The 24,246-nt window shown below is 52.9% G+C and overlaps 2 protein-coding genes across 4 annotated transcripts in view; both read left to right on the top strand.

The window, feature by feature from the left end:
- Positions 1-1,938: 1,938 nt before the first annotated feature.
- On the top strand, positions 1,939-12,654 carry LOC136367896 (lysosomal alpha-glucosidase-like). 2 transcript variants are annotated; one of them, XM_066329729.1, is made up of 20 exons: positions 1,939-2,086; positions 3,231-3,762; positions 3,968-4,113; positions 5,075-5,240; positions 5,728-5,824; positions 6,860-6,979; positions 7,234-7,352; positions 7,421-7,552; positions 8,322-8,432; positions 9,237-9,350; positions 9,504-9,588; positions 9,921-10,038; positions 10,390-10,523; positions 10,625-10,776; positions 10,931-11,079; positions 11,169-11,310; positions 11,496-11,594; positions 11,717-11,881; positions 11,963-12,109; positions 12,322-12,654. In XM_066329729.1, exons 2-20 carry the CDS (start codon positions 3,241-3,243, stop codon positions 12,382-12,384), a joined length of 2,781 nt encoding a protein of 926 aa, XP_066185826.1. In that variant the 5' UTR covers positions 1,939-2,086; positions 3,231-3,240; the 3' UTR covers positions 12,385-12,654. The 2 variants fall into 2 exon arrangements, with proteins under 2 accessions (XP_066185826.1, XP_066185827.1); XM_066329730.1 differs by lacking the exon at positions 1,939-2,086 and adding an exon at positions 2,307-2,324.
- A 732-nt stretch (positions 12,655-13,386) lies between these two features.
- The window catches only part of INTS1 (integrator complex subunit 1), a 28,062-nt gene continuing 17,202 nt past the window's right edge, over positions 13,387-24,246 (top strand). For both annotated transcript variants that reach the window (XM_066329726.1, XM_066329724.1), the window contains exons 1-21: positions 13,387-13,551; positions 13,656-13,943; positions 14,507-14,703; positions 14,918-15,055; positions 15,658-15,817; positions 16,150-16,255; positions 16,515-16,701; positions 16,831-16,976; positions 17,262-17,403; positions 17,737-17,913; positions 18,164-18,272; positions 18,846-18,966; positions 19,604-19,681; positions 20,192-20,349; positions 21,558-21,654; positions 22,074-22,165; positions 22,491-22,551; positions 22,930-23,127; positions 23,397-23,526; positions 23,677-23,856; positions 23,948-24,097. In XM_066329726.1, coding sequence (XP_066185823.1) covers positions 13,494-13,551; positions 13,656-13,943; positions 14,507-14,703; positions 14,918-15,055; positions 15,658-15,817; positions 16,150-16,255; positions 16,515-16,701; positions 16,831-16,976; positions 17,262-17,403; positions 17,737-17,913; positions 18,164-18,272; positions 18,846-18,966; positions 19,604-19,681; positions 20,192-20,349; positions 21,558-21,654; positions 22,074-22,165; positions 22,491-22,551; positions 22,930-23,127; positions 23,397-23,526; positions 23,677-23,856; positions 23,948-24,097 — 2,973 coding nt within the window. In that variant the 5' untranslated portion in view covers positions 13,387-13,493. The remainder of the gene's footprint in view (positions 13,552-13,655; positions 13,944-14,506; positions 14,704-14,917; positions 15,056-15,657; positions 15,818-16,149; positions 16,256-16,514; positions 16,702-16,830; positions 16,977-17,261; positions 17,404-17,736; positions 17,914-18,163; positions 18,273-18,845; positions 18,967-19,603; positions 19,682-20,191; positions 20,350-21,557; positions 21,655-22,073; positions 22,166-22,490; positions 22,552-22,929; positions 23,128-23,396; positions 23,527-23,676; positions 23,857-23,947; positions 24,098-24,246) is intronic.

Raw genomic sequence — 24,246 nt, 5'->3', positions numbered from 1 at the left:
CCTTGGAAGGGCTGCTCTTGATCTGTTCATCCCCCAGTTTGGATTGATACCAGGAGTTACCCTGACCCAGGTGCAGCATCAGCAGTTGGCACTGCTGCAGGGCAAATAATGGTGGGAAAACATGTCCTGGGCATCCCAAGGCTCTTGGGAGGACTCTCTTGTTCCTTGGGCTCCTTGAGGTGGCCACTGACTAGCCTTGTCCTCCTCCATGAGCTGTGGACCAGCCTTTGCCCTGCACTGCCTGTCCTGCAGCCCCTGAGCATTACAGCAGGGCCAAATCCTGCCCAGGGCTGGATCCTCAACCCAGTCTTTGCACTTCCCTTGTGCAGTTGTTGAGCTAGCTGCTAAACGCAGCACCCTGACTCAAATGGTGTGAGCAGCATTTTGGACCCTGGGGGCATCCAACCATGATGATAATGCATCAAAAAATGTAATAACGCAGATAGTTGACTAAACCAAACTCCTCCATCTCAGCTGGGCTTGTTTTGATTTCTTCGTGTCCATAACAATGTTGGAAAGTCTGTGTTAGCCCCGTACAATTTGTGCTTTCCAGCCTTGGAGCCAAATATTGACCCCTCCAGCCTCGGGATCAGATATTACAGCTCTAAGAGCCATAACTAACCCTGTGAGCAAGATCCCATCTTTCCCTGCTCCCTCTGAACACGAGCTGCAAAACACAGGAAGCCTCATATCTGGCACAGCCCCATGGATCTGGGCAGCCAGAGCAAGGTTTAGGTGAATGCACCTCCCTGATGTTAAGAAATCCCTATTTATTATTGGAACTGAGCTCTCAGGTGATGGCATGAAGCTGCTGCCCAGTGTAGCTGCAACAGCTTTGGCCTTCACCTATCCCAGATTTGCAGGCACTGGTTGAAATCCTGCACTAGGTGCTGGGACAGGGTGGGCTAAGGGTGAGAAGGCAGATTTCAGCCATCACTGTGGTGTCCACTGATGCCTCTGAGGTTTGTCTCCAGGTCTCCTTTCCATCCAGGAAGATTCTAGTGGCTCAGAGAGCCAAGACAAGCAAGGAGAGGGAAGCTGGTTGTGGGAGCCTTTGGAGCCACTGATGTCCCCAACACAGCCACCTATGCCTGTGCTCTCTCTGAGTGGTGATAACCAAGAGTGGCCAGAGCCATCCTAAATCATCCAGGACTTATCCCTGACACCTCCCTGAGTTGTCCTCAAGGGCAGGAGGGATGGGCTGGCTGCATTCTGGATGGGGGTTACACCCTCTGTGGTGACAGCCCCAGACGTGGGACTCACCAGAAGTGAGGTATTTCCCTTTGTTTTTGCAACAACATGGGGTTTGACAGATCACACAGGGCAGGAGGGGAGCAGCCGTGTCACCTGAAATTCTGTTTCTGGGTGAATTGCCCTGCTCACAACAGGTTATTTTTCATTTTCATTCCCTGGGGAAAGTACCTCAGCTCCAAAGGTCTGTTTTCATTCGCTGCTGAACTTTAGACTGCAGTGGCCTTCAACAGTAAACAAGGAGCAGCTCTCCAGTCCCTTGAAAAGTGGCAAAGCCTGTGCCGTGCACACACTTGTTAAGCAAATGGGGTGCATGGGAGACAGAACCTCTGGTGAAACTTGGATGGAAAGAGGCGGTGCTCTGGGATGTGTGGGGCTTTGTGAGTCGGGCCCACCTGCTGTGTGTTCAAAACACACTCAGCATCCCGATTCCCTGAAGCCACTATCCCCCTGAGCAGGGATAAAGTTCTCTCACCCTACAAAGGAGCACAGAAGCGTTCGTTCTCTGAGTTTTGACACCCTGCATTGCATCGGCTGGGGAGAAACCTAAAAAGCCGCCTGCTGACCTCCCAATACTCTCCGCTCTTGAACAGCCCCGCGCGTAGGCACAAATATTAAAAATAAAACTTAAAAAAAAAAAAAAGCACACAACGCGGAGGAGGGGCGTGTAGGGATGCGCTGCTACTAGAGAGGCGCGGTAGGAGCCGGTCGAGCGGCTCGTCGGGTGTTTACGGCGGAGCCGGCGGAGCTGCAGCGCCGGGAGCGCTGCCCGCTGCCCGCCGTCCGCCCGCCGCCCGCCCGCCGCCCGCAGCCACAATGTCAAGAGGAGACACGTGTATGTAAGCGCCGGCACGGCCGCAGCGGGGCCCGCAGGCGGGCAGGGGCTCCCGGGGCTCGCCGCTGGCCGTGCCCGCCCGGGGACACCCCGGCTGTGTGTGTGTGTGTCCCCGCTCCGCCCCGCAGTGCCACCGCCGCGGGCCGGCCGGGCACACACCCCGGCGGCGTGCCGAGGTGCCCGGTCCGCGCTGCCCAGCCCGGAGCCACCCGCGCCGGGGGAAGCGGCCGCAGGTTGCGTAAGGCGGAGGCGCTGCCGCTCGGGGAGGTTGGCGGCCAGGCCCCGGCGGGTTGAGCCGTCGTGGTGGCCCGAGCTGGGGGAGCGCTGCCGGGGAATGAAGCTGTTTGGGAGGGTGGAGCTGTTGCTGTTTTCTGAGCTTTTGCAGGGAGCAGCGTGGGGGGAGCAGGGGCTGAGTGAGAGTGAGGAGACGGAGACAAGAAAGCTGTGTCTCTTCTTTAAGATGCTGAGATTGCTCTCTGCAAACTTAACAGGAGGGTGGGGGTCTCCTTCGCTTAGAGTCCGGGAGGTGTTTGCTTGAGAGGTTGTCAGAGCCAGCTTTTATCAGTGGAAAGCATAATGGCATACTCCCAGCCATCCCTTGCCCAGCCCTTCTCGGGTCTAAAACCTCTGAGTCAGGGCTTTGGACGACGATGACAGAGGATGCTCGAGGAGGATGCTCAGAGCAGAAGAATGCTCGGAGCAGAGAATGCTCCACACCTCGGAGCTGCAGCTCTCAGCATCACAGCTCTGTTCCCACAGGAAGAGCAGGCTCGGTTTTGCTTGCACTTTCCAGAAACACTGCAGCCAGGTCTGAATTAAAGATCTGGGAAAAACTCCTTGAGGGGCCCCTCTGCCACCTCCCAAATGCAAATGGTGCTTTGTCCCTTGGGGTTGGTGGACAGTCGGGTGTCAGTGTCGCCCCACACTGACAGGGTCAGGACCACCTGACCTGGGCAAGCCTTACTTTGCCAAGTTTGCCAAGTGCATCTTGGCTGAAAGTGCAGATGTGATGCTGCAGGGTGCTGACGTGGGCAGGCTCTGCCCAAACCACAGGCATCAGGAGAGGGGAAACTGTCCTTGAGGCCTGGGCAAGCTCTCCCTCTCTGTCTCCTTCACACCTGCCACCATGTCCTCTTCCATCCAGCACCAGGACAATGAAGTCATACAAGAAGCTGACAACAGCACAGCCAGCAGCATGCCAGGTGGAGGAGGAAGGGGCTGCCCCGACGCCCTCTGGCCATGGGAAGCTGGCCCCGTGGTGGGTGGGCAGCGGGTTGCTGGTGGCCGCTGTCCTGCTGAGCACCATCACTGTCTGGGTGCTGCGGCAAGTATCGGGGGGCTGGCTCGGACCCACACCGCCCCCAAAATGTCTCCTGGTACCCGAGAGCCATCGCTTTGACTGCTACCCTGAGCGGAACGTGGTGGTGACCCAGGAGCTCTGTGAAAGCCGAGGGTGCTGCTTCATCCAGAGTCCCCCGCTGGCAGAGGGCAAGCAGGGGGTGCCCTGGTGCTTCTATCCCCCTGACTTCCCCAGCTACACGCTGGAGAGCCTCAACCAGACAGCGCTGGGCATGGTGGGGGTGCTGGTGCGAAGGGAGAAGGCCTATTACCCCCGGGACATCGAGAGGCTGAAGCTGGATGTGGAGTTTGAGACGGACACACGGCTGCACATCAAGGTGAGTTCCCTCCTGGCTGCCCTTAAGAGTCTGTGACTGTGCTCCTGACCCTGGCACCTGCCATCCCATAGATGACCATCCCTTGCTTGGACCAATTCTGGAATCTGCTGTGCTCCAGGCATGGCTGTGTGGGGCCAGTGAGCATCTCCAACCGTTTGCCCTCTTGTTTGCTGTTATTTAAAGCACTTTTTCCTCCCTTTTGCAGATAACAGATGCAGCCAACCCACGCTATGAGGTTCCCCTTGATGTTCCCCGGGTGATGAAGAGGGCAGAAAACCCCATCTATAGTCTGAACTTCTCCTGGGACCCCTTTGGGGTGCTGCTGCAGCGCAAGGCAACAGGGACAGTGCTGTAAGAAGCCACCTCGTGCTCACAGTGTGGCAGGTGGAGAGAAACTTATCCTACCCTAGGCAGGCTCCATCGTGCTTCCCAGAGGTTTTTCATTAGGAAAACCCATGCTGTGAGGTCTCTAGCCAATGATTACTCTTTGTCTTGCATCTTTTGAGCAGTGCTCCCATGGGGAGGTGACAGCAGGTGGCTTCCTTGCCCCAGGGACAGGCCATGTTCTTGCTCTGGCAATAGCAGAGATGTGTGGGAATCAGCATCTCTCCAAAAATTTCCCAGTGCTCTGATTCCTCCCAGGGTCCTACAGAAGACAAACATTGTGTTGATCTCAGCACATCACGGATACATGACCTGGTGGCTCAGGAAAAATGCCAAAGAATGGTTGTGGCTTTGCCCTCTTCCTGCTTTTGGGTTTCCCTGGCTGTCCAAGATATAGGGCCATGCTCAGCTCCAGGCTTTTTGCTGAAAAGGAACTTTTCTGTACTTAGCTGTCCAGCTTCTGTCACCTCCACAGCTTTGCCCACACTAAGTTGGTGGTGAGCACCAACAGCTGCTCAGTGTCCGGTCAGGGTGTTTTGGGATCCCATCCTTTCCTTCTCCTTCCCATTTGCTGGTGGCTGTGGTCCATTCTGTACTTGAGAGCTGCTTATCAGTGACAGCAGGCTGAGAAACTCCATGGCCATATCACCTCAGTGGTTAATAATAACCTGGGTGGAAACTTCTGGTGTCAAAGGGAAGGCTGTGCTGTTCTGGGCCAGGCCGGCTTGGGCTGTGCCCTGTGTCCAGCCAGACCTGAATTTGCTCCTGGGCCAAGGTCTTAGGGCTGGATGCAGGGTGGGCTGTGCTGCTAGACTGCCCCTTGAGATGCCTTGAGAGGGAAGAGATCAGTTGTTGATGGGCAAATGGATCCTAATGAGTCCCAGAACCCTCTCTTGACCCTCTCTCTTTCTTGGTGTCACCCTGGCAGGTTAAACACCACCGTGGCCCCCTTGATCTTTGCTGACCAGTTTCTCCAGATATCCACATCACTCCCATCCAAGTTCCTCTATGGGCTGGGGGAGCACCGTGGCAGCCTCGTGCACAGCCTGGACTGGAACACCCTCACACTGTGGGCCCGCGACGTCTCTCCCACGGTACAGCTGCCCTCTCCCCCCAGGGGTGCTGGGGGTGAGGGCTGCTCTGCTGTGCTTTGGACAAACCCTGGGCAAGCATGGCAGGGGTGGGCAGCAGCACTGGGAGAGGCTGGGGATGGTTGGGGCTGATGAGCAGGTATGTGCCAGGGAGGATTTCAGAGCAATTGCAAAATGCTCTTGGCACTCCAAGGGCACTGGGTGTTTCCGCTCCACCCTGCTCCTCGTGCAATGTGTTGTGGTGAGGCAGGAGCTTCCCCCTCACCCAGCCCAGCTCAGTAGCAGCCCCTGAGCTGGAGGAAGAAGCAGCCTCCCATGGCCTTAAGCTCCAAACCTATCCTCATTCCTTGCCTTATGCTCCAGAGGAGTGACAGATGCCTGATTAGATGGTGGCAGCATAGGCAGCACAGGGTCATTTATTCACCTTCAGTGACATAGAGCTCTCCTGCTTTGCCCTCTTTGCTGTCTTATGAGGCACTTCTCCTTGCAGGAATCATTCAACCTGTACGGTGCCCACCCTTTCTACCTGCTGATGGAGGAGGGCGGAAATGCTCATGGTGTTTTCCTGCTGAACAGCAACGCCATGGGTAGGTGTCCAGGGGACCCCAGACCAGCTTGTCCGTGGTGGAGGACCTGGCAGACAGGGACAGATGGGAGCTGCTGGAGTGGCCAGTTTGGGAACTTGGGGTGAGAGGAAGCCATAAAAGTGAAAGATGTGGTTTGATGGCTCCGTTATTGAGCGCAGCCATCTGTTTCCTGGCTACGGCGAGGCTCTTTAGCAACTGCCAAGCAGTTTAACCACACGCCCAGCTGCCGAGTTGCCATCAGGAGTGTGCAGGTCCATGCCCACTCCCCCTCCACCAAAATGCCCCTGCCCCCAGGCCTAGCAGCGGGGCACGGCTGGGGCACAGCCGGGATGCCATCTGTCACCTGTGCCATTCCCAGCTGTGCTGCGCCAGCTGCAGCCATGGCGTCTGCCCGTGTGTGCTGTGATAAGACAGCAGCTCCTGCGGGCCCCTGCTGTGTCAGGTGTGGCACCAGGACCACCCGTCCCTCCCAGCAGCTGCCTCTTGCAGCCAGCTGGGATGATGCTGCTCACACCGGGGCTCTGGCAGCTCCGGCTGTGCTCAGCTCTGTTGCCGTGATGCTGCCGAGCAGGAGCTCCTGTGAGATGCAGCCACCTGAGCTGAGGTGCAGAAGCTCTTCCATGTGAAGAGCCCCACCCAGGAAAGGCCTGGCTCCCAGGAAAGGCCTGGCTCCCACATGCTTCCTTGTACAAGTCGCTCTGGATTCACTTAGGAGGGGATTTCAGGGAAAGACATGAAGGAAAGCACTGCACTTAAGTGCATAGTCTTGGTCCAGCAGTGGAAGCTGGCACAGATTTGAGCTTAAAGAGCAGATTTTCAAGATAGCATAAACCCATGATCTCTCTGGGCTGTGATGATTTAAGCTACCAGACACCCATTTAGCATCTGCTGAGTGCAAGGCAGGGATTTCTCTATTCCCCTGAACATTGCCTGTGGTGCCGCCTGGGCCCCATCATAGGGGCTGAGGTCTGGGAGTTGCTCCCTAGTTGTCACTACCTTTTTCTCTTCTTTCCCTTTCTACTTTCCCTCTCAAAGAGGTGGCTCTGCAGCCTGCTCCAGGCCTGACCTGGAGGACCATCGGAGGGGTGCTGGATTTTTACATCTTCCTGGGACCTGATCCCAACATGGTCATCCAGCAGTACCAGCAGGTGATCGGTAAGTGCCCACACCCCAAAACAGCTATGTGCAGGCACCTTCTTCATGTCCACATCCTTGTCTCCCCCCAGCTTCACCACCATCCCCAACCCTCTCAGCTGGAGAGGAGTCAGGATCCTCTTGCTGTTCCATTCCCAACCCTTCCAGCACATTGTGGGCAGTGATCACCTGTTATCCTCCCTCTCCCCTTACCTTCCTATCCTTTTGAGATGCTGCTCTCATCTTGGGAAACCCCACCCATGCTCCCACTGCAGGTTTCCCAGCCATGCCACCCATCTGGGCTCTTGGCTTCCACCTGTGCCGCTGGGGCTACGGATCCAGCAATGAGACATGGCAGACCGTGAGAGCCATGAGGAACTACCAAATCCCCCAGGTAACCCCCAGGCCTGTGGGGCAGGGGCTCCAGTCTCCATCACCCATTGCTGAGCCTCTTCCCCGCAGGATGCGCAGTGGAATGACATCGATTACATGGATGGGTACCGGGACTTCACCTTGGATTCCCAGAAGTTTGCCTCTCTCCCCTCCCTGGTGGAAGACCTCCACAAACATGGGCAGCGCTACGTTATGATCTTGGTATTCCCCCTCCTCTCCCACTGTGCTGTCTTTGCTGCAGGGATGTCAGACAAGGGCATAATGGATGCTCCTGGTCCCAGCTGGTCATTCCTGGCCCTGGGGATTTTTGTCCGAGGCCAGTTCCCAGTGCTGGTCAGGCAGCTGTAAACTGTGACTGGAAATCCCCCTAATGCAGGGATCTTGGAAACAGGGCCGGGTTCTTGTGCTGTGCTCCTGTCTTTCTGTGGGTACAAGGATGGCCCTGACCCCTGTGAGAGAAGGAATGGAGGAGCTGTGGGTCAGGCAGTTTAACTTGTGGGTGCACAACTCAGGTGCCCTCACATCCCCACGAGTGCTGGGATCTTGTGACCTGGCTATGATGTCTCTTCTTCCCTCTGCAAGGAGTGGGGACACAGGTTCTGCTTGCTAGAGGCAGTGAGGACCAGCAGGTCCTTGCAGGGGAAAGTTGAGTTTCCTCCTCATTGAACTCTCTGTAGTAACCCAAGCCTGTCCATGACCTGACATTTTTTGCATAAGAGCAAGATTTCTTGTATTTGTCCCCCACTCCCCAAAACGCCGTAACGGGTCCTGGAGACTTGCAGAAGTGGCATTTTAGAAACATGCCTGGAAGTGTTGAAGTAAGTTTCTCTTCCCCTTGGGGGGAAACAGCCACAGTGTGTGGGCTCTGGCTGACCCTGTCTGGGTTCTCTTCTGTGAATCACACGGATCTGGCTGGGGGAAGGAACCGTGGTCTGCCTGGAATGGCACTAACCCTCTGCTCCATCCCCAGGATCCTGGCATCAGCAGCACCAGCCCTCGTGGTTCCTACTGGCCTTTTGATGAAGGCTTGAGACGGGGCTTGTTCCTCAACACCACCCAAGGGCAGCCACTCATTGGGCAGGTGAGAAGCTCCAGGGGGAAATCCCAGCCCAGTGGGGTGTGCAACACCAGGGTTGGGATTTCATCACAAGAGGGGGAAAGCCAAGTGACCAAGGGACTTCTCCGGAATAATTGCCAGATTGTGGCTCAGCCCTCGTCTTCCTCATGTGTCACCTCCTGGTGTCTTCACCAGCCCCTGCTCAGCCTCTGCTCAGCAGAAGAGCCTGTGAGTGTCATATGAGCTTAACAAAGTCAGCAGTGCTGCCTAAGGCTGGTCATCTGATTTCCCTCCCTTCCTGTTTCTGGGGTGAGGGGAGGTTGTCTGTGATAGACAGTGTGCCTCCAGACCTGCTCTGCAGCTGTTCCCTCCCACTTTGACACCCCTGGCTGTTTTCTCCCACCTGCTCTTTCTCGCCATCTCCAAGGAGGAGGCTTTTAATGTAGCCTGAAAACATGGGGGGAATGAATTGGGTAAAATTCGTGGAATGAGGCAAAGCACAGAGAAATCAGGGCTTTTCCCTGACATATTCTTGGTGAGGTGGTATCAGGCCTTGTGCAAGTGGGGGCAGAGCAGCTGCTCCATCAGCTGCCACTGCCCACAGACTGTGGGGACTCCTCAGCACCTGGTACCATGGAGGTAGGATAGATGCTCTGTGTGTGTGTGTAGCACCCAGGAACTCAAAGCATTGGCTGGGTTTATCTTCTGTCTCATTGCGTGTTTCACCCCCCATTGAAATCCCCGGCGTGCTGTGGTACCCTGTTCTCCATGGTGGCTCCTCATAAATCACCTGCGTGCTGAACCCATGGATTTGTGGTGTCCCCACAGGTATGGCCTGGTTTCACTGCCTTTGCAGACTTCTCCAACCCAGACACACACCAGTGGTGGCTGGAGAACCTGCAGCACTTCTATGCCCACGTGCCCTTTGACGGCCTCTGGATCGTAAGTCCCTCCTTACCCATGGGTTGCTCCCTGCCAGCACCTCATGCCTGGTGTGTGTCCTGGCAGGACTCTCCCTCAAATGCAGCTTTTCTAGGTCTAACACTAATCCCAAAAACACACACCTGAAATTGCTGCACAATTTTCTCTGCTTAGGACATGAACGAGCCATCCAACTTCATGGATGGGTCTGAAGATGGCTGCCCCCCAGGAGAGTTTGACAGCCCACCCTACACTCCAGGTAAGAAGGGAGATGAGAGGAGGGCTTTGCTTTGAGATCAGCACAGCCTGACAACTGACAACTGAGTGTGGTGGAAGAAGACCATTTCTAAGAGACATTGTGTCTCTTTTACACCCTGAATGCCTCCATCCCTACCTTCATATGCCAGTATCCATGTCTAAGCCATGCACACTTGTTACAGCCGTGTCAGGGTGCAGGATGGGGCCATCTGTGTGAGCTTTTGGCACTGGGTTGGCAGTGACAGCTGGCTGACCCAAAGCCACCAAGAGTGGGGAGTCTATATCCCCTGCACCCCACCACCACTGGGTCTAACTGGGCTCTCCCTCTTGCAGCTGTGCTGGGCAATTCCCTCTCTGCAAAGACAGTGTGTGCCTCAGCAAAGCAGAAAGTCTCAGTGCACTACAACCTCCACAACCTCTATGGGCTGATGGAAGCCAAAGCCACAGCAAGGTACCTGAGCATCTCACTTCCTGAGAGCCTGGGGATGGGTTGGGATAAAATCCTTCTCAGAGCTGAGTAGGAAAAGGATGGGGATTTGAGTGCCATCTGAGAAGGGGAGAAGCTCTGACTGCTCACAGCCTCTGGGATGGAAATAAGCCAGGAGAAGAGGGGAGCTGACACTGCTCTGAGACGAATGGTTGAATGAAGCTGGTCCTGCTAGAAGCCTTTGCCATACTGCCTGGGCTGAGTCCCCACCCCTCTGCCAGGGGGTTGGAATTTTCCCTCAGCTGTTGTGAGATAAGGGAAACACCTACTAGGCTGCTCCTACCTTCTGCCCCCTGCTCTCCTGTTGTTTTCCAGCGCCTTGATCAAGATCCGGGGGAAGCGCCCCTTCATCATCTCCCGCTCCACCTTCCCCAGCCAGGGCCGGTACTCAGGGCACTGGCTGGGTGACAACCGGAGCCAGTGGAAGGACATGTGTTACTCAATTCCAGGTGGGTGGCACAGAGCCCCTCCTAGAGCCCCTCCTAGAGCTTTCAGCTTGTTTGGAGACGTCTCCAAAACTGTGCCCTGTTGACTGTCTCTCTGCCCTCAGGGCTGCTGAGCTTCAGCCTCTTTGGCATCCCCCTGGTCGGGGCAGACATCTGCGGCTTCTCAGGCAGCACCTCGGAGGAGCTGTGCACCCGCTGGATGCAGCTCGGTGCCTTCTACCCCTTCGCTCGCAACCACAACACCCAGAACGAGAAGGTCGAGGGCAGTGTGCCCAGTGGGAGGCTTCCTAGGGGTGGGATGCAGGACATGGGATGCAGGACGTGGGATGCAGGATATGGGATGTGGAATGGGAGATGCAGGAGGTAGGGTTGGGGGTGAGACAGCTGCTGACTGCCCACGTCTCCCGCAGGCCCAGGACCCAACAGCGTTCAGCCCCGCAGCCAGGACAGCCATGAAGGACGTGCTGCTGACCCGCTATTCCCTCCTGCCCTTCCTCTACACCCTTTTCCACCGTGCCCACCTGCAAGGGGACACCGTTGCCCGGCCTTTGTTCTTTGAGTAAGGCCATCCCCACAGGGAGCTGGGGAGATGCTTGGGCTGCATCACGGAGAAACGGCCGATCGAGCGGCGTCTCCGTCCTGCCGCAGGTTCCCTTGGGATGTGGCCACGTGGGAGCTGGACAGGCAGTTCCTGTGGGGCCGGAGCCTGCTGGTGACACCAGTGCTGGAGCCAGGGGTGGACTCAGTCACAGGTTACGTCCCCCAAGGCACGTGGTACGACTTCTACACGGTGAGGAGCATCACGGCATTCAGCTGGGGGCCGGGTGATCGCTACTTGAACCTCTCGGGGCTGTGGGTGGGAAGCCCTGGCTGAGCCCAGTGAGCCCTAATGGAGGGAGGGTTGGGGATGGCTGCACTGCACACCCGTGCCTGAGCCCTGATCCCTCACACCTGTGTCTCTTGCCACCTGCCCAGGGCTCCTCGGTGAACAGCAGTGGGGAGATGTTGAAGATGTCAGCCCCGCTGGAGCACCTCAACCTGCACATCCGGGAAGGTTCCATCCTGCCCACCCAGGTGAGTGCCCACCCTTCACCTCCCTGGGTGCTGTCCACAGCGTGTGTCTCCCAGCACCTCAACTCCTGGACCCCCATCCCCAGTGGTCATGGCCCTACAGAACACATGTATTTGAACCCCAGAAACCAGGAACCACCACAGAGGTGACCCGGGGGAATCCCTTGCGTCTCATCGTGGCCTTGTCCCCTCATGCCACTGCCTGGGGTGACCTTTTCTGGGATGATGGCGAGAGCCTGGACACCTTTGAGAAGGGCAACTACTCCTATGTGATGTTCAATGTCACGCAGGTGGGATGTGGTGGGGAGGGCAGGAGTGGGGGGTTCCCATGTTACCTGGTCACCTTGAGCTCATGCTGTCCCCTCCTTCAGAACATCTTCACCTCCACCGTCCTCCATGCCAGCACCGAGGCCACCAGAGTCACCATTGGCACACTGAGCATCTTTGGCGTGCAGAAGCCACCCAGCAAGGTCCTCTTGAATGGCCAGGAGAAGGCCTTTTCCTACCTGGACAACCAGGTATGGCTCCGTTTCAGAGTGCCCTTTGCTGGGTGGGGGTCCCCATCCTGAAGGTCTTCACCCCTCCTCTTCCTCCAGGGTCACAGTGTGACCAAAGAGGGGGATGAGGACTCTGTGTGGCTCTCCTGCCATGCCAGGGGTTAAGGGAAAGCATTCTCCACTTCCCCCTTCTCAAGGCTGTACCCCAAAACATCTCCTCTCTCCCCTCACAGGTTCTCACCGTGAGTGACCTCGGCATGAGCCTCAGCCAGGGTTTCTCCCTGCAGTGGCTGTGAGCAGGGGGCTGTGGGGTCACCCTCACCTCGCCAGGACACCCACCTGGGAGATGCTCAATGCTCCAGCCCCTGAAGCCGGGATGCTGCCATGGATGGGGCAACGGGGACTGTCACCTGCTGCTGCTTGTCCCCTCCAGCACAGCTGGGGACAGGGGGTGTGGGATGGGGGCTTGGCTGCTGGGTGCCCCCTGCATGGTCCTGGGTGGGTGATGTGGGTGGAGGTGTGGGTACCTGCAGTTCCTGCTGCAATAAAGGCATGTGGAGAGCTTGTCTTGGGAGCGTGATTTGGGGACAGAAGGGGTGGCATGGGGGAGAGGGCGTAGGCAGCCAGTTGCTTTGGGGCCTCCAGTTTTAGTCCTTGATCTTGGTTCTCCTGACTCCATCACCCTGATTTTGGCTGCTCAATTTTAGCCCCGATCCAACACCTCCAGTTCCAGCCCCACATTCCAGCCGTCCAATTTCAGCCAGTAGTTTCAACTCCCCAATATCAGCCCAACTGCAGCCTCCAGTCCCACTTCCTTGATGCTCCTATTTGATCCCAGATCTCCCAATCACAGAATCATTGAGGCTAGAAAAGATCAAGACCAGCCTTGGTCTAATCACTTTTTCAAATATACCGTGGCACTGAGTGCCACGTCCAGTGGCACTTGAACACCTCCAGGGACGGTGACTCCATCACCACCCTGGGCAGCCCATTCCAATATGTAATCCTGCTTTCTGTGAGGAAATTCCTCCTGATGTCTGACTTAACATCCCCTGGTGCAGCTTGAGGCTATGTCCTCTTGTCCTGTGCTAGCTGCCGGGGAGAAGAGACGGATCAAACATCAAAAAATCATCCTTTCTTAAGAAAATGTTTCCGTATCTTGCAGCGATCCCAGCCCGTGTCTGACCTCGGGCTCCCGCCGCTGCCCCCGGGGTGCAGTTCCCCCTCCCTGCCGCCAGACGGCGCTGCCCAGCGGGGCTGGACGGGGCGGGCGGCGCCGCGGCGGCGGCGGTTCCGGTTCCGTGTGGCCGCGGCCGTCGGTCGGTGCCGGCCGTCGGTCCCCGCTGTCTGTCTGTCCGTCCCGGCTGTCGCTCGGTCCGTCCCTGGGCCGGCGCTCGGCGGCGCCATGAACCGGCCGAAGGCGGCCGCCGTGCGGCGGCCCAGCGCCGTGCCCAAGCCCTCCGGTGAGTCCCGCGGGGCCGGGCGGGCGGGGGGCTGCGGGCGCTGTCGCTCAGTGTCGCTCGGTGTCTCTCAGTGTCGCTCACCGTCGCCGTGTCTCCCCTCGCAGCGCACCCGCCGCCCGGAGACTTCATCGCGCTGGGCTCCAAGGGGCAGAGCGGCGAGGGCAAGGCCGCCGTCACGCTGCTGAAGCCGGCGCCGCCCGGGCTGCCCTCGGAGCGCAAGCGGGACGCGGCCGCCTTGGCGGGCCCGGCGGGGCTGCCCGGCCTGAGCAAGCGGCCCAAGCTCTCCTCCACGCCGCCCCTCAGCGCCCTGGGACGCCTGGCAGAGGCGGCCGTGGCGGAGAAAAGGGCCATCTCGCCCTCCATCAAGGAGCCGTCTGTCATCCCCATCGAAGGTGAGGCCTCGCTGCGCTGCTGCCGTCGCACGGCAACCTCCGAGAAAGAAAACTTCTCTTTTCGCTGGTGTCTCATCCCAGGAGTCTTTCTTGATGCTCACACAGTAGTTATGTGCTGTCCTCGAGAGTTTCCTTCCCTTGATCTAGGGCTGAAGTCAAAGTTTTCTCTTCTGTTGGCATTGGGTTGTGTTTATTCTGTCTGACAGCTGTTCAGTAGCCCTATGTGAAATACTTCCTTGAGGAAAGCTCAAAGTCTGGATTGTGGTGTTTTAGTCACATACTTCTTTAGCAGACTGGGTCTGGATGTTGCCTTTTGAATTGTCATTCCATTTCTGATGTTGGATACATTTGCAGAGGAGTGTGCTAGCATGGAAAAACAATGAAGGGGCGTTGTCAGTTTTGAAACAGAACTTTTAATGGCAATTGAGTAGGGAAAAGCTACTGCAGGGGCTGAAAGTGAGCTGGTCTGTGCTTTGCTGTCCCTTGTGACTGGTCCTGAAGCACCTCAGGGTGGTTATTTGGCTCGAGGGTAGATGCTGATGGCCGTGTGTTGGTGGTTGCAGTTGTCCCCACAGTGCTGCTGGATGAGATTGAGGCAGCAGAGGCAGAAGGCAATGATGACCGTATCGAGGGCGTGCTGTGTGGAGCTGTGAAGCAGCTGAAGATGAACAGAGCCAAACCTGACACCACTCTGTACCTGAGCCTTATGTACCTGGCAAAAATCAAACCCAACATATTTGCCACTGAAGGGGTTATCGAGGTGAGGACTTGTGAATTACTGACGGATCCTTCCTGCCAAACTATGAGCAGAGCTGCACTTTCTCTCAGGCCAAAGTGTGATCTGCATTTCTTTGTAAATACCAGAGCTCTGTGGGAAGCTGCTGCAATTTGTATCTCTCTTTCTGCAGCTTCTCTGCATGCTTTCTCAATAGATGACTTGTTTGTGGTTTTATTTTTTGTGGATGTTATTCCAGGCACTGTGCAGCCTACTCCGAAGAGATGCCTCCATCAATTTCAAAGCCAAAGGGAATAGTCTTGTGTCTGTCTTGGCATGCAACCTTCTCATGGCAGCTTATGAAGAGGATGAGAACTGGCCAGAGATCTTTGTCAAGGTTGGTGAACTGAGGAGGCTTCTGCTGGACTGAGGCAGTGGTGGGCAGACTGGGTTGGGAAATGTGGATGTCCTGGAGTAGGAGAGCAGCGTAAGGTTTATTACAGCTGTAGGGAAGGGAGTGGCTGGTGTCCTCTTCACTGTGGGAGTTCAGCTGGAGGAGGCAGAAACTGCAGTCTGGGACAATGCTTTTAAAGAAAAATCTCCATGAGTTTCTGGAATGTAGCCTCCATTGCCTTTTGTTGCCTTACCTCTGCTCTTTTCTGAGGTGTCTTTGAGAGTCTGTATTGATGTGTTGCAGAGACTCCTTGCTTTCTATTTGGTGTGTAGAGATTAAAACAGCCCATTAACTTAAAAAGACTGAGCTGACCAGCTTCTATATTTTAATGGTAGAAGTTGTTATAAAGTCTTTTTTGAGAAGGTGCCCAGTAGAGCTTGGGACGTGATGGTGTGTAGTTTTGCTCTTGTACGATCTGGTTTTCATCCATGCACTGATTGTCCTGGTTTCCTACTCTGTATATTTTTTATGGAAATAGATCCATGAAAACTCACAAATACTCCTGTAATTAACCCCATGAAAATGGACTGTGCTCCCTGCTGCAGGTGTACATTGAGGACTCCCTTGGGGAGCGCATCTGGGTGGACAGCCCTCACTGCAAGACGTTTGTGGATAACATCCAGACAGCTTTTAACACAAAGATGCCTCCTAAGACCATGCTCTTGCATGGAGAAGTTGGACGTAGTGGAGGGGACCTCAGTGCTGGTAAGAAGATGTTTGGGAACCAGGAACAAAGGTTTAGGGAGACGATAGAGCCTGCACTGCTTATTGACTTGTGAGAATAGTTTGATATTGGATGGAGCCACATAGGCCAGCCTTTGAGTTCCAGACACTGCTTTTCTTCTTTTTGGGGCTCTTTCATGTCTAGGGGATGTTTGAGGGTGGTGAAAAATGGGCCTGTATGGGATGCAGTGTGAGAGGCTGTGGTCTTGCTGGAAGGGATCCCTGCAAGAAGCGGAACAAGCCAGAGCACAAGCAATTGATTTCTAGAGAGAGGAGTTGTCTCATGGAGTGTGCTGTGTCCTGGTCTCTCTTAGGGAGTAGCCCACACCCTTCCATGACAGAAGAGGAGGACAGCCAGAGTGAGCTGCTGATTGCAGAGGAGAAAATGAGCCCAGAGCAGGCGGGCCAGCTCATGCCCAGGTACAGTGCCTCTCTCTCCTAACACAGCTGTGTGGCAGATGTGGATGTGTCTGTGCTCACCCACTCTGCAGAGCTGTGTCAGGAAGCTCCTCTGTGCTCCTGTGGCACCTGCTGGGGGATGTTGAGCATCAGATAAAACTGGTTCCAGGAGGAAAGAGCAGATTTTCTTGGTTTGCAAGTCATACCACAGACAAGAAACAGTGCTGATCTCTGGACTGGCTTTTGTGGAAACGAGTAAAGTTCAATTTGTGTGGCCCAGGTATGAAGACCTTGCAGAGAGTGTGGAGGAATATGTCCTGGACATGCTCCGGGACCAGCTGAACCGGCGCCAGCCCATGGACAATGTCTCCAGGAACCTGCTCCGGCTGCTGACGGCGACCTGTGGCTACAAGGAGGTGCGTCAGATGGCTGTGCAGAGGCTGGAGATGTGGCTGCAGAATCCAAAGGTAAGGAGAGGAGCTGTTGAAGCACAACCCTGGTCTGGAATCCAGCCAGGAGGGCTGCATATTGTACCCCAGTTACATTTCTGATCTGTAATGGTGGGTGGCTGGAGCCTTTCTGCTCTTTCTCTGCAGTTGACCAAGCCAGCTCAGGACTTGCTGATGTCAGTCTGTATGAACTGTAACACCCACAGCTCAGAGGACATGGAAGTTATCTCCAACCTGATCAAAATTCGACTCAAGCCAAAAGTCCTTCTCAACCACTACATGCTGTGTGTCAGGTGAGTGGCTGGGTCTGTGACAGAAAGAGAAAGCACTGTGGGAGCTGTGCCCAGGGACTTGACAGTCTCGGTGTCTCTGCACAGTGGTTTTAAATACCAGCTTGGGGCATGGAGTGTCTTGTGTTCATTTAAATTGATTTCATTGTCCTAGAAATCTTTCAGTAGTCCTTTGATACTGTCCTTTGATATGTGTTGTTCCATCCTTTTCACTTCTGGGTGCTAAATACTTCAAGGAGAAATGAAAAGCATGTGTCCAGCTGCAATGAAATTGGTCTTCCCTTGCAGAGAGCTGCTGAATGCACACAGGGATAACTTGGGCACCACCATTAAGTTTGTGATTTTCAATGAACTCTCAAATGCAAGAAATCCCAACAATATGCAGATCCTGTATACTGTACTTCAGCACAGCTCAGAGCAAGCTCCAAAGGTAGGTGTCTTAGATGTCTGATGGTAACCCAGAAGCTCACCTGACAGATTTAGTTGTTTCATGGCTCAGATGAATCTTCTCACAGACAACTGTCTGATCTGTAGCATACTATTTTGAAATTACATAATTATTCTTAGTAGGAATAAACATAAGTGGGCATTTTCTAACTCCCACATTCTAGATGATAATGCAGTTTCACGAGAGAAACATTATTACAGCTCCCCAGGGATCTGAAGTACAGGATACTTCCAGTATGGTTTCCTTGTGTCTCTTCATTTTGTGGGTGCAGTGCCATTACAGTGCACTGAAAGTTTTTTCTCTGTGTGGCCCCAGTACCTGGCAATGGTGTTCCAAGACCTGTTGACCACCAAGGATGATTACCTGCGAGCTTCACGGGCTCTGCTGAGAGAGATCATCAAACAGACAAAACATGAGATCAACTTCCAGGCCTTCTGTCTGGGTCTCATGCAGGAGAGGAAGGAGGCCCTGTATGCAGAGATGGAGTTCAAGGTACCATTTTTGACCCTTGTGCTGCTGGATGTGCCAGTGATGGACTGAGCTCTTCTGTGTCTGTCTTCTTGGCCATTCTTTCTTTTACTCTTTGGTATCTGAGTGAGTCACTATTTGTGTGTCTCATAGCAGCACTCCCGTATCTCATTTCCAAACATCCGTGTTCATAATTTTTGATGACAAAACACTTCCAGAAGGCAGCTCTGGGTGTTGCTATTCAACTCTTTTTTTTCCTCTTTCCTATTTTAAGGAGCGATTTGTCATCCACATAACTGACCTGCTAGCTGTCTCCATGATGCTTGGTATCACAGCCCAGGTGAAGGAGGCTGGAATTGCTTGGGACAAAGGAGAAAAAAAGAGTAAGCAGAAGAACCTAGGTTCTCTCTGAGGATGGGCATCTTGGTAGATATCTACCCCTGATGTTGGGAGAACATTAGCTAGGGTTGGGAGCCTCCTGTTGTCCTGGGACTGACAGAGATAGGAGATGTGGCATTTGCATGGCTGGGTGCTTCTTCTGTCTATGGAAGCGGTGGCTGAGAGGCTGGGGAAAGGGAGCTGTGGGTGAAGGGGCCTGTAGGGGCAGCTGTAAGGATTAAGGGGCTGGGAAGACAGGCTTTTGGTGTGGCACTGAATGACTGCCCGCATGCCTTCTTCTCACAAAACTAATCTGTCTGTGCTTTGTGTTGGGGGTTTTGCTGCAGCATGTGTCAGAAAGCAAAGAACATACACTGTCAGAGCTGGGGGGCTCAAGTCTTTCTCATATACTCCTCTAGTTCCCTTTCTCTAGTGGAAAGTGTCCCTGCCTGTGCAAGGGACAGGAGCAAGATGATCTTTTAAGGTTCTTTTCAACCCAAACCATTCTGTGATTCTATTACTGTTGATGCCTCAGAGTCCTGGTTACTGTCTTGAAACCAGCACTGACTGTTTTTCAGACCTGGAAGTGCTGCGCTCTTTCCAGAACCAAATTGCTGCTATCCAACGTGATGCTGTCTGGTGGCTGCATACAGTTGTTCCATCTATCAGCAAGCTGGCTCCAAAGGACTATGTGCACTGGTGAGAGTCAGCCTGGTCATGTCTGTACATAACCAATCCTTTCCTCAACACTGTGATATGTTATGAAAAACCAAGTATACACCAGGGTTTCTTTCCCATTTTCAGACTGGGAGCAGAAACAGTTTTAGCAGGGTTCAGGCTGGGACTGTCTCCATCTCTGAAATTCCTTCAGATGTATCCTTGTACCAAAAACATATGATAATGGAAAACAATTCTGATTTATATAATTTGGGTCCACTCAGTAGTGGATTTTTAGCTACCTGCCTGAACAAATTCCCTGTGGACTCCTTGTTGGTTTTTTGTTTGACATCCTTTTTAAGGCTCTGTAGCTGAGGGCTCCACAGATAGTTCTGTCTTCTGGAGAACAGATGGTATCCTGGGGTCTTGACACAAGGCATTACTGAGGCAGTTCAGGCCAGAATTAATAGTGAGCAAGATAAGTTACTGAAAGTATAAAAGCCCAGAGCCCATACTGTATAGTGCTCTTTGTTCTGAATCATGTTGTTACCATTGCTAGACTCACTTATCTGAAGGGGCTCCTTCATGTGTAGGATGGGAAGGATTTGCTGGAGACTGAACTGTTGTATGTGTTCTTAAGCCTCACAGATGGTGTTTAATGTCCTCTTCATCTCTACAGCCTCCACAAGGTGCTCTTCACAGAACAGCCAGAAACCTACTACAAATGGGACAACTGGCCCCCCGAGAGTGACCGCAAGTGAGTGTGTGCCCCTCCCGTGGCAGGTGCAGGTGGGGAGCTGCTCGAGCTGGAGGCAGAGGAATGGCTGTTTTCTGGTGATCCTTATATAGCTCTGTGTTGGAAAGGCTTGGAGCTGTGCTCAGATTTTCTTCATCTGTTACACTGCCATAAAACCGGGGGGTGTTGTTCCACTCTCCATTTGTTCCTCTTCCTCCTTCATTCCTGTTCCCTGTGCCAAGCTGTTCTGTATCTTGATGCTGTAGTTGTAAGGAGGGCAGCCTCACAGTGCCTGGGTAACTTGGGGAGCTCAGGCTCAAGCAGGCTGAAGACAAGAGGTACAGGGCAGTGCGAGTGATACTCAGATAATTTGTTTCAAAGTTGCATTTGGAGCTGGAGATCAGGGAAGGTAGGGTAAACTAAGCTGTGATGTGTCTTCTGCTTAGGTGAGTTGTAGGGTCTGTGGAGGGCTACAGGAGTCCTCATGCTGCTGTCCAAAGAGGTGTGATTGTTGTGTGGTGTCTCCTGCAGCTTCTTCCTGCGCCTGTGCTCCGAGGTGCCCATCCTGGAGGACACGCTGATGCGCATCCTGGTGATCGGGCTGTCGCGGGACCTGCCGCTGGGCCCCGCCGACGCCATGGAGCTGGCCGACCACTTGGTGAAGAGGGCTGCAGCTGTGCAGGCAGATGGTGAGGCTGCACAGAGCTCCCACCAGCGGGTGCTTGCTTCTGTCTCCACGTCCTCCTATTGCCACCCAGGGCTGAGACAGCTCCTACCACCTACCAAACAGCCTTTGCATCGCTTAAACCATATTTTAGTCGTGATGGCTAAGCATTTGGCTCAAAGCCAGACATGTACTGCTGTTGCTTTCTCACTAGAGAAGCTTCTTATTTTCTCTTACTGTTTCTCTCTGTTACTAATTTTGTATCATGGAGTGTTTGGGAAATTATTGGTTGTGTGGAGAATGAAGGGCTGTGAACAACCACCCAGAGTTTTGAGTCAGCGTTTTTAAATTCAATTTAGTCCTTTGTACATACTGTAAAATGAAATTTATAGGCTATGCAGAAATGGAAGGATTGGAAGTTAAATTAATTAACCAATTGTGTGCACTTCCCAAGTCCATTATTGGGACACTTAGAGAACAGCAGTTACAAAAGCAATCTTTACTCTTATCCCTTTTATGAATTCATTTAGCATTTGTCTAAATTCCTGCATTGCTGGGAAATATGTCCATTCAGCTGAGCTGTATGTGTTTGTGGCAGAATTAAGGGTGTTGTCAAGGGTTTGATTCTAAATCTTATGTGCTCTTAAGTGCTGACTGGTTAATGGCTAAGAATATTGCTTGTGTTGTGGAAGCTTGAACTGCTCAGTGCTTGTGGAAGGATCTAGACTTTGCTGTTCAGTATCCTCTCAAAATATGTCCAGCCTCTCATATAGGATTTTAAGTCCTGCGCCATATGCTGGAAGACTCAGAATTAGAGTGAGTCTGAAAACTTGCAACAAAGTTGAAATGCATTTTTAGTTCCTCTGAGCTCCAGAAGTTCTCATCAGATTTGTTGCTTACCGAAGGAGTGTATCCAAGTTCTGAAGAAGTTACAAGTATCATATTGGATGCATTTGGGAAAAAAAAGTACCCTTAAGAGAAAAAAAGTACCCTTAAGAATTTAGACCAGATTGCTGCTGAAAACCTCCATATCCTTGTATATTGACTTCTAGGACTTTTTAAGTGTTGTTGCTCTTTAAATGTTGATTTTTTTTTTGTTTCTGTAATACCATGAGAGCAAGCCCACAATAACATACTTGCTTGAAGTGAAATTTGTTTTATACTGTGATGCTTGAAGGACTTTCAGGCAGGTAGACAGGTCAATAACTTGTTCAGTCTTTTCTTCTCCTCCAGATGTTGAGGTCTTGAGGGTAGAAAGAATCCAGCTGATCGATGCAGTCTTAAATCTGTGCACTTATCACCATCCAGAGAATATCCAGCTACCCCCAGGGTAAGACTTATCACATAGATAATCTTGCTGTGATCTAGCTCACCTTCACCTTGTGACTAACATTCCCAGCGCACAGATTTTAAGATGATTTTCTGAATTAAAATTTGTAATAACAAAATGACAAGGAAAGCTTTTCAGGGTCATGTTCAGGTGGGTATTTCTCTAGAGCAATCAGGACCCAAGTCATGGAATGTACTTTAGGTCTGCAAGCACTGACCTTTCTGCCCCAGAAATCTTCAGCTGAATCCTGCTGTCTCTCCTGAAAGGATCTATGTGTGTGTATGTGTGTCTGCTTGTTGGGAAAAGCACTGGACTGGCATGACTGAATCTAAACAATGCATGATCAAGGAGAAAAGCAAACTTGAGATGGGCTTGAGGAACCAAACTTGATCACTTATCTCTGTTGATGGCTTCTGCAGGTACCAGCCTCCAAATCTAGCTATTTCTACTCTCTACTGGAAAGCCTGGCCTCTCCTGCTTGTAGTGGCTGCGTTCAATCCTGAAAACATTGGTGAGTGTGGACATTGCTCAGGATACCAGGTCAGCTGCAAAAAACCGGCCAAGGTGCTTTCTGCAGAAGTCTGGTTGCTTGTGTGGAAGGCCTGTTGGTGGGTTGGTGAGGTAACTGCAGTGAAATAAGTCTGTATCCCCTGTGGGTGAAAAATATGGGGGGGTTGGGATTTGGACCAGCATGTGGCTGGAATCACCTCGTTTGTGATTCCAATGTTATGAGCTGTTCTCAAGTGAGTTTGTGTCTCCCCACCTTGGAATGTGTTAGAGTACATATAAAGGCTCTGTGTTTTTCCTGTATTTCTTATTGTTCTTTTCTGCTGTAGGTCTGGCTGCATGGGAGGAGTATCCCTCTCTAAAGATGCTCATGGAAATGGTCATGACCAAGTTAGTATGGTTAAATCCCTATGTATATCCATCAGACCTCTGAAAAAACACATTTTGGAATTAAGTTTGTGCCATGTGACTCCTTCCTTTCCAGTGGGACATGTGTAAAATAAACTGGCGTTAGCACTGCAGCTGGAGTGGGAAAAGTGCCTTCCCTCGACAAAAATATTATAAGCAAGGGAATAAAGCTGAGAAAAAGGGGGAGGGGAATGACTGCTGTGCTTGCTGAGAAGGTCTCAGTCTCCTGGCTCCACTGAGAAACTACTTGCTTTTTCCTACATTGTCTATCAGAGCCAGGGTCCTGTGTTCTGGGTGTGGTTTGTGAATTTTGAATAGAACAAGATAACCATTTCCTTTTTTTTAAACTTATTTTCTCAGTAACTATTCCTATCCTCAATGTACCTTGACGGATGAGGAGACACGCACAGAGATGATTAATCGTGAACTTCAAATCTCCCAGAGAGAAAAACAGGAGATTCTTGCATTTGAGGGTCATCTGGCGGCTGCATCCACAAAACAAACAATTACAGAAAGCAGCAGCCTCTTGCTGTCCCAGCTGACAAGTCTGGACCCTCAGTAAGTAGCCTTCTGCCCTCTGGTACCATCATGAAATCCTAGTTAACAACACTTGTCAGGAAGCCCTGGTTGATGTGGGGAAGAGGAGCCCTGTAATGTGGTAACCCATGGGATCACAGAATCATAGAATGGTTTTGGTTGGAAGATCACCTGGTCCCAACCTGGCTGCCACCTTTATATAAACCCCTCATGCACTACAGAACTGACTGATGCTCGTAACATCAGAGTGAGTCTGTCAGCCTGTGGGTAACTTGCTGTTTCTGTGACAGGGGCCCCCCTCGCAGACCTCCACCACATGTCCTGGAGCAGGTGAAGAGCCTCAACCAGTCGCTTCGCTTGGGCCACCTTCTGTGTCGCAGTCGCCACCCTGACTTTCTTCTCAACATCATTCAGAGACAGGTGGGCTGTGCTGGGACTGGATCCCTCGCCTCTGAGACTTGAGCAGAGTGAGGGGCAAAAGTGAGATTCAGGGGAAGGTGGTTTGCTGCTCAGGAATGAAGTGATCAGTGTGCTGTGTTCTGCTGATCTTGTTGCTCTCATCCTTCCTAGGCCTCATCACAGTCAATGCCATGGCTGGCAGATCTGGTTCAATCCAGTGAGGGCTCCTTGGACGTCCTGCCCGTGCAGTGTCTTTGCGAATTCCTGCTTCATGATGCTGCTGATGAGTCGACCTCAGGTGAAGAAGAAGAGGAGGGTGAGAGTAAGGACCAGCGTGCCAAGAAACGCCAGGTGAGCAGTCTCTTGGGGATCCCTTCTGTTACCTACTTTCTGTGCATCCAGTATTTAATTTCACTGCACTGAGCAAGTTGCCACTCCACAGAGACAACAGAAACAAAGGCAGTTGCTTGGACGTTTGCAAGACTTGCTGTTGGGACCCAAAGCAGATGAACAGACAACCTGTGAGGTGCTTGACTACTTCCTGCGGCGCCTGAGTTCCTCCCAGGTGGCTTCCCGGGTCCTGGCCATGAAGGTAAGTGGAATGAGAATCATCTTGACTGGGGTGTGTCTGAAGCCCAGGGCAGAGCCCTAGGTTATCTTGAGTCCAAAACCAGCACAGTGAAATTGTTCCATGTCATCCTCCTTCAGTGACTTGTCTCAATATCCAGACCCCATCAAACA

The sequence above is a fragment of the Sylvia atricapilla genome, chromosome 15 (genome assembly GCF_009819655.1).
Source record: "Sylvia atricapilla isolate bSylAtr1 chromosome 15, bSylAtr1.pri, whole genome shotgun sequence".
Lineage (NCBI taxonomy): Eukaryota > Metazoa > Chordata > Aves > Passeriformes > Sylviidae > Sylvia > Sylvia atricapilla.
Note: the sequence above shows the minus strand (reverse complement) of the source record. Positions and strands in the feature narration are given on the sequence as shown.

Bases quoted from the DNA above. Each gene is read 5' to 3' on its own strand.
- LOC136367896 (XM_066329729.1), top strand. From the start codon at position 3,241: ATGAAGTCATACAAGAAGCTGACAACAGCACAGCCAGCAGCATGCCAG. The intron at 5,241-5,727 runs GTACAGCTGCCC...TTCTCCTTGCAG, and splicing joins CCCGCGACGTCTCTCCCACG to GAATCATTCAACCTGTACGG. The intron at 10,777-10,930 runs GTCGAGGGCAGT...CGTCTCCCGCAG, and splicing joins ACAACACCCAGAACGAGAAG to GCCCAGGACCCAACAGCGTT.